Here is an 8,972-nt window from a genome sequence, read left to right as displayed (position 1 = left end):
CTTGTCCTGCTCTAAACTTTTCAGGCAATCTATTAGTTTCTTCTTGTAACCACTTCCTGGATCTCTCTTAAGCGGCTCGTACGTATGTGGTCGTGTCGCTAAGGAGTGTCATCTTCTTATCTTCAGCAATTATGCTTAATCGTACATATATGACATCGTAAATTTTTTAAACAAGGTCAAAGTTACCTAAAGACAACAAGAGCGTTGCATCTCATAATAAGTTATTAAATTTGGATAAAACAAATTATGTGATATTTAGTAATAGAAAGAAAACAACTGATGTTACATTTAGAGTGGATGGTGTTGAAATTAGCAGTCAGTGAGGTCAAGTTTTTGGGAGTCATTGACGAAAAACTGACATGGAAACCTCATAAATTACTACTGCAGTATTGTATAAAGTTAAGGAGTTATTTAATGATAAAGCACTGTTTATACTATATAATGCAATAATTGTTCCTGTTTTATGAAATATCAGACTAATAATATTTCATTCGTTATCTACATTTATTAAACCAGGTTCGTAAAGCGTYGKCRCTCTGAGTGGAAGAAATGAGGACGACACAAGAATTCACACACAAAGACGAGCTGCTAGAAATCAATAGTGTCAATTTATTATTTCCCCACAGCAACAGCAAGCAGCACATTCAATGCTTACACACACAGGTTGATGCAAAAATAAAAACAGGAACACAAAGCTCTCACCTGAATGACACAAGATTAGAGAGCCCGATAATCTCAAGGTTCGAACACAGGCATCAACCGGATGACCGCGCGTCTGGATCCACTGACCGTCGGTCCGACTCTAAATCTGRGTGTGTCTGACTCCCCTTCTTATCCCCTCAAACTTCATGAGTGTGTATGCACRCGCGGACCTGGCCAGTGTCCGCACGTACACCCACTGACTTCATGAGGAGACAATCCGTAAGAGTCAGACCCAACCAGATACAGTAAAATACAGCTTCAATTTGGCTTTACTTCTTCAAAACATGTCAAAATGATAACAAGGACCAGGCGAAACAACTCCAAATATGGCTCAGAGAGCCATGTCAGGATGAGAAACACTTGTTTAAACTCAACATAAAAACAGAAAACCTTGTATGGTTTATTTACTGGTTTAAACTCTTAATACTGAGAAGTAAATGTACATTAATCAAAGAACATTTTATTCTTATATCAGTTCCACATTTGATTTATTGTAAAGAAGTCTGGGGAAATGCACGTAAAACCATTACTAATCCTATTTTTATTTGACAAAAATGAGCCATAAGAATTATCACATGAAAGCAATACTATCACCCATCTAATACATTGTTTCATCAGTTAAAATTATTAAAATTTTATGAGTTGGTTGAATATCATATTCTGCAGGCTATAAAGCTCATAAAAATGTGTTACCTTCAAACATCCAATCTAATTTTGTTAAAAGGGAAAAGCTGTTATATTTTGAAGGGACTACAAATTTTTGTTAAACCAAAAATCCAAATAAATTTGAAGGACAGATGCACTTCAGTAAAAGGTATAAGACTATGGAATAATCTGGAAAATTATTAGAAAAATACTGGATCAATTCCTTTAAAAATGATCAAAGCAAATTTGTCAAAGAAATATGAAATTGCTTACTTTGTATTTGTATGAGTTACTGTTTGAGGAGTTGAATTTTTGTTTATTATTGTTTGAAATTAATATTTTTTGTAAATAGGCGCAGATATAAGATTTTTTCCGTCTTCTGCTGCCTTTCATTTCATTTTATTTGATTTGCATTGTTTTGTTGTATGTAATGTGTTTTTTAATGAAATGAACAAATACTAAATAAATCTGTCTACTTAACCAGTTAATTTCTATTGTGTTTGAGCAAATGATGTCATTTTATTGAAGGGTGGGGGGTATATTGACTGGATCAAACTGTGGGGGTCATAACCTTCCTGCAAATTACGCCTATGGGGCCAGATGTGGATCTTGAGCCACCAGTTGAATAGCTGTGTTGAATAGCTCTGCACAAAGAAGTGCATTAAAAATCTGATGTAATTAAGACTGAAGATAATTTGTAGTTTTTTTTGTCATCAGTGTTTTTATTAATTGTCATCACTTAAAATTATGTTTTTGTTCAGAGAATTAGTTMTTTAATTCACACAGTCAAATTATACCAATGCACTGTCAGAATAGTGTTTTGAGCCAATCTGACAYACCAATATCACAACTTTTTCTTGTTGTGTTTATAATTACTTTATACTAAATGCATATAGTCATGGGTATAATTACATACCTTTTAAGAAACATTAAATAAAGCTAACTGATTTGAGTCATCGTAGGGTCAAATGAACGAGTCACTCATTGACCTCTACCTCCCGTCCTTTGTTCTCATCTTCCTCTCCTCTGGCACTTCCTTCCTCAGCCCACACAGAAGCCATGGTGGACAAGACGGACCTGGTTCAGAAAGCCAAGCTGGCCGAGCAGGCGGAGCGCTACGACGACATGGCCGCGGCCATGAAGGAGGTCACAGARGAGGGCTCGGAGCTCAACAACGAGGAGCGCAACCTGCTCTCCGTTGCCTACAAGAACGTGGTGGGGGCCAGGAGGTCCGCGTGGAGGGTGATGTCCAGCATAGAGCAGAAGACGGACAACCCCAAGACCACGCTGGCTAAGGAATACAGAATAAGCATTGAGAAGGAGCTGAATGACATCTGCAAAGATGTTTTGGTAAGAAACTGATGAGGAAATGAGCAAAAAGCYATGGAAGGAAGCAAATRTTTTCATTTTGATCATATCTCACTGAAAAAGTTTCTTTGCCACACTTGTACCGAGCAGATTTAAGATAAATTGTCGGAGTCGACTGTCAATTAAAGCCACGTTCAGTGTCTGTGTCATACGTTTGTGTTAAAGTTGCACTCTTCACTGGCAGGAACTGCTTGATAAACATCTCATTCCTAAAGCGACACCTGCTGACAGTAAAGTCTTCTACCTGAAGATGAAGGGAGACTACTACCGCTACCTGGCTGAGGTGGCAACCGGGGAGGACAAGGAGGGTAAGAAAAACACCTTTTTATGCTTCATTTCAGAGCTGATTCTTGTTCCGTTTCAAACACGGAACTTTTATTTACGGACTCGTCCGCTGTTCTTTGTGAAATCCTATAAAACATTCTGAAGTATGGAGACACCCGGGCTGTTCCAGGTGTTCGTGGCCAGGATGCTTACATCCTCTCCGTCCTTGACCTACAACTGCCAGCTGTAGCGGAGGCGTGGGCCGCTGCGTTGTCATGGCAGCAGGAGTGGCGCCAGGCTGTTGGCTGATGCTGTTGCCGAGAGGCGTTTTAGAGTTTCTGTGATGGCAGTGGGCCGTGCCAGAGTGGCATTTTTTTTTACACTTTGTACTCCTAATTTTAGATCGACTTAATTGCCTTTTTGAGGCAGGTTAATTAGATCTCCTTCAGTCTCATATTTTCAACAAAAACAAACACAAAACATTGTGTGTTGTTTCTATTGAAAATCCATAACAAACCCCTTTGGATGGTTGGAAGCCCTGTTCAGTCATCGATCCATAATTCTATAATAGGGCCTCTTTCCGCTTATAAATCAATGGTGGGCAGTTTCCACTCAGATCCTGATTATCTGAAATGTGTCATCATTCTCACAGGAGTTATCCTAATAAATTTGTCCCGATGTTTCCGAGAAGCTTTTCTTCCGTCCTCCATCTCCAATCTATTTTAGAGCTGTACCAGTTTAGTTTGGAAGATAAAGTGGTTTTCTTTCTGGGCACATTTGATGTCTCGTTTGTTGTAATGAGTTTTGCACGTTAGTCCAGTTTTTGAATCACTGAATAGATGCAAACATTGACCGAGGTGGTGCAATTACATTTTTGTCACCGAACTTTAATTTATTGTTTTGTTTTACAAAGTACCTGCTTCTTTACTAGTCTGATTGTCGTTTTATGAAGCCATCATCAACAACTCACAAGATGCCTACCAGAAGGCGTTGGATATCAGCATCAAAGAAATGCAGCCCACACATCCCATCCGTCTAGGCCTCGCCCTGAACTTCTCCGTCTTCTACTACGAGATCGTCAACTCGCCTGACAAAGCCTGCCAACTGGCCAAATCGGTAAGAACCTTTCTTTAATCACAGTAAAGTATAATTAGATCACATCAAGCTGGAAAATAACACAGGTTTATGGAGTTATATGTGCCTCGTCACCTCCAACCAAGGATTAAATTAGAAGTAGGGTAGAGAGAAAATAGGCAGTGCGTTGCTAGAAAAATTAGCGACGATTGGATGCTGTCAAAATGTGATGAATAAAATTACCTTTTATGTATGGGTCTCTTGAAAGAAATGTTCAAAATATAATCCTAAAGAAAGTTTTAAAGCACTTTACTGAGCAATACCAACAGCTACAGTTCATTTTGAGTGAAGAAGCCCTAAAAAATTTGCATTTTTCCCTGCGCACAAGTCAAGCTACTTTAAATACCAGCTGAGAAATCTTGATATCCAAATATGGTCTGAGGTTTTATCCTTTCAAATGACGTAAAAAAAACAATCCTCATTAGAATACACTAAAATTAGGATTCAGACCAGTTTTCCAGGTGACGTATTAATTAGCAAGATAAATTAAGCCTTATCTCTGATCTCTGTAACCGCTCAGGATGATCCAGTGCTTAGTTTCTTTTGACCAAATTCAGTCTAATCAATTTGATGTAAAGAGTCCAATTACAACAATTTGTGCCATGTTTCTGTTCGTTTGAAGACAGATATATTTTTAAAAWTTGATATTTTGTACTTTTGCAGAAGGAATTCTTATTAATATTGCCTCCTGGTTGCCAAATAATTGTCAGTTTTGTTTTATTTACTGTTCRAGAAGATCCTAAATGTCATTTTGAAATTTGGTATGCTTGTTTGTCTTTGTGTCTATGGTGTGTAATGATGTGATTGTGATGCTGTAATTCTGAGTGTTTTATGTGCTGCAGAACAGGAACCTGCTGTAAAACAGCAATTATGCTGAGTCAGGCTTGATTTTTAATAATCTTTTCYTGTTAAATAAATAAATAAATCAAATCAAATCAATCTTCTCAACAAGAACAGTCGGGGGTTCCCCTCCTTTAGTCACCGATAGCTCATACAACCTGAGGGATGGGGGTGTGGTCTCATTTTATCCTTCATGTCACCTGAGAAACACCTGCTTTGTTCCTGACCGGACAAACCACAGGAAATGATATAATGGAAAATTTTAAGTGGTTTTGAAACCGTGCCCTTTTTTTATACTGTGGTTTATCTTGAAACTGGCTCATGTTTTCTTACAGGTTTCTAGTTTCCAGTTTGCTCAATACAGAAACCAGAAAGAAAAAAATTKTTGTAATTAAAACAAAAACACAGTAGTGAGTTATCAAAAACAACAAGTTAACATTAGCCACCAATAGCTTAAATTTCTCTGCGTCTTCTCGTCTTAAGCGTCATACTGCTGGATGGTACCTTTTGTTTGAGTTTGGTGTAGTTCATTGTTGACATGTTGCAAATAAAATGGAATAAGATTTGCACCAAAACTAAGATCCTGCTCTTATCAAGGTGRCTCTCTGCTCAAAGCAAACACAACCAGGGCTGGAGGAGAGTAAGGYTGGGCCGAGTCAGGCCTGACAATGCAAAAATGCCCAAAGTGTTGCATACAGTTATGGACACACACCTTCACAGATACTTATAGTGACTGTTTGTAGATGTGTGTGTATGTATGTCTAGCTTGCCAAAGGAATGTTTGACATTATAATCCAAGGCGATGTGTGCTAAGTAATCTCTTTTCATTGCTAACAGTTTCTTTGCAATGCATTAATTTTACAGGCATACGGTGAAAATAATATTGCACAGCATGATTTTTACGTGGTTCAAAAATCACGTTTTCTCACCCACTTTTGCAACTGCAAAAATGCGTCCAAAACGACATTTGCATTTACAGCCAACGTCACTYTGTGTCCCTCGTGATTTCTCTGGTGTGGAAGACTTGATTTCTTTTTAATAACTTCACTGAACTGATGGATTTCTTTGCCTCAATGTTGGCTGATACAGCAGAAATGTCTTACCACATGTCTGTGGTAATGTCATCAGCTTCACGTCCTCCATTTACAACCGTGTAGGTTGTTGGTGGTTTCTTTACCCTAGGTTACATGACCTTTTTTATGCAGCGATCATATAGGAGTCACGTGTCAGTTGTGAACAGTTACTTTGACTGACAACGCTCTTATTTTAAGCTGGTTATGTGACTTTTCTCTCTCTCCTTCAGGCCTTTGATGAAGCCATAGGCATGCTGGACTCCCTCAACAGCGACTCTTACAAAGACAGCACCTTGATCATGCAGCTGCTCCGTGACAATCTGACAGTGAGTGTCTCGACTTCCTTCACGTTGACTGCCCTCTGCTTTCTGCTTTTGAGGAAAACATATTAAACCCCTGTATTTTTTTTACTTTATTTTTATTTTTTTAATTCAGCTGTGGATGTCAGATACACAGGGAGAGGGTGAAGGAGAAGAGACGGAGCAGCCTGCTGAGAAGAACTGAACTTCAGAAAACAGAAGAGAGAACGACACATTTTTTACCTCTCACCAGCCTAAGTTGTGCGCGTGGTTGTGTGCACGCATACACGCACAGTTTACACTTCACTCACAATGTGTAAAGTACAGTGTGTGTGTGTGTGCAGATGCATCGAWGTGCGTGTGTTTTGTGTGGTAACTGTACGAGCATGTCGACAGAGGACAAGAATGGAATATATTTGCTTTTCTTCTGAACATTGTGTGACTTTTTGTTTCGTTTTGTTTGCTTTAGTCCAGACGAGATCCCTCCTTTACATCCGCCCCATGATGTTTAACATTATTCTGTGTAGCAAACTCCTGCTGCGGCAGGAAAACAAACCAACCTCTTAACTGTCTCTTCAGACAATTTCTTATGTTTTTACTTGAACTGAACATTTACCATGTTTGCGACACTTTGTTCCGGTTTCTTTGAGCGGTCCGTCTGACAGCAGCAGTGAATATAAACTGATGGAAGGTTTCGTTGAAGCTCTGTCTCCATAGTGCTCGTATCTATCCTGCCCTGTCAGTGTCCAGTGTAGCAGGTAGTGTTTTTTATGGATGGTACATGCGTCAATTCGATGGGTTGTACGTCTTTTTCCATCAGTGTTTCCTTGTGAATGACCACTTACAATTAGGTTGATTTTTCTTTTTTTTTGTTGAGAGGATTATATTCTACAGTGACTATAATTTCCTGCAGTGTTTCRTACCACATAAGTTAAAAGCAGCCTAAAATAACATGAACTTGATTAAAAACTAAAATGGCTCGATACTGTAACTTTTTTGATATTTTATCTCTTCAGCAGCGCAGAGRATACTTTTGCCATGTGGCTTTCTACTCTTTTTCTATTTGGGTATTTTTTTGTATTTTTTCTTCATTTTGTTCCCTTTTTTGAATTTGACTCCTGGAATGTATGTGATTCTCAGTAGTATGGTGTGAGGGTTAGACATTATAAACAGGCGGTTTTTGGCTTAGGATTAACCTTAACCTGGTGTCTTAAAGTAATTTATCCTTTTTTTAGTGCATCATGAAAAGATGAACTAAACCATGTGAACTTAAATATATAGTGATTATTGAAGTAACTTGGTAGAAAGCTTCATTAAAGCCATTTTGTAGTCACAAAGTAGTGCCAGTTTCTTCTAATTACAGTACCTTGTTTTTTAAAAGGTTGGGATTCAGAATTTACAAACATTTTGAGTGCATTATTTGGTTATGTGCTTTCATGTAAGTGGAATTAAAATGTTCAAACTTAAGTGTGCTGGTCTCCTTTTCTGTTCGTGTATAACAGATTTCAGTGACAGCCTGTTTACCATGATTTAGGAGATTTAAAAGAACACACAAAACCTAAATTCTGCAGCAGTCAACGTTTATTTATGTTTTGTTTTTAAGTTTTTTTTTTCACAAGCAATGCTGCCCTCTACTGATGTTGATGGTAAATAGAATCAGGCACAAAATTTTCTGGTTAATCCAGTTACTGGCCAAAAAAAGAAAAACATCAACAATCATACTTACAGTAAATAAAGGTCTGGACTGTGGAAAGAAGCCTGTATTCTGAGAAATCTATCGGCATACAAAAACTTGTAATTTCTTTAACTGAAACTTTACTTCAAATTAGTTACCTAAAACCTTACATTCTAACCATACGTGCTTATGTTTCCAAAAACATGTTGCTTTATTTGACTATAAACAAAGTTTTCTGTGTCGATTTCACTTTTATTCTAGCTTTTGTCACTACATTTTTTGCTGTTGTTTTGTGGCTCCTTTTTTTTTTTTATCAGTGAACATCTGTTTTGTAGCTATGCTGAGTCAGCGTTCACACCATTTTCCTGTGTTTTTCTCAAGCTACTGCATATTTGTTCTCTTTTAGTTGTTCATGTATCAGTTGTCCAGCTGAATCAGAAGATAGGTGCTACAACCTTTGTTTTTCTACAACACATCCCCCMAAAAAATATCTGTTTACAAATATTTTCCCACTAGAAATATTCAAAGATCTCTTTAATAACTACAAAAAACGTTCTTGCAGAAAACTTTCAGCATACATGTTTTGTTTTTGTCTTAAGCTTCCTTTTGCTACTGTTAGCTTTCAGCCAGTCTTGCTACATTTATCATCTACTTTAAGGCTACTCTTTGTATTTGTAGATTTAAGTTGGCATGACACATTTAGCTTTTACCCCATGATACTTTTAGTTTATATCTAGCCTTTGTTTATGTATGTTTACCTAGTCATACTATTGTTAGCTTGCCTTCTGATATGTTTAGCTAGTCTGATACTACTTTTAGGTACCCGATACCTTTAGCTAGTCTTTTGCTGCTTTTGTGTTACTTCTTATAGCTAGTTAATTTTAGCTTCTGCAGCAAATTAGTCATTCACATCACATTTTTTCTAGTTATTCTTTAATCTTGATTTGTTTTTTTTATTTGACTTTTTCGTCT

The 8,972-nt window shown here is 37.5% G+C and overlaps 1 protein-coding gene across 1 annotated transcript; it reads left to right on the top strand.

Annotated features, from left to right (window-relative positions):
* The first annotated feature begins 2,372 nt into the window (after positions 1–2,372).
* On the top strand, positions 2,373–7,792 carry ywhaz (tyrosine 3-monooxygenase/tryptophan 5-monooxygenase activation protein, zeta polypeptide). Its single transcript, XM_014009291.1, has 5 exons — positions 2,373–2,697; positions 2,900–3,023; positions 3,932–4,095; positions 6,257–6,352; positions 6,462–7,792. Exons 1-5 carry the CDS (start codon positions 2,407–2,409, stop codon positions 6,528–6,530), a joined length of 744 nt encoding a protein of 247 aa, XP_013864745.1. The 5' UTR covers positions 2,373–2,406; the 3' UTR covers positions 6,531–7,792.
* Positions 7,793–8,972: the final 1,180 nt, after the last annotated feature.

The sequence above is a fragment of the Austrofundulus limnaeus genome, unplaced genomic scaffold, assembly GCF_001266775.1.
Source record: "Austrofundulus limnaeus strain Quisiro unplaced genomic scaffold, Austrofundulus_limnaeus-1.0 Scaffold56, whole genome shotgun sequence".
NCBI classification, from domain to species: domain Eukaryota; kingdom Metazoa; phylum Chordata; class Actinopteri; order Cyprinodontiformes; family Rivulidae; genus Austrofundulus; species Austrofundulus limnaeus.
The sequence above is the reverse complement of the archived record's forward strand: the minus strand, read 5'-3'. Positions and strand labels throughout refer to the sequence as shown.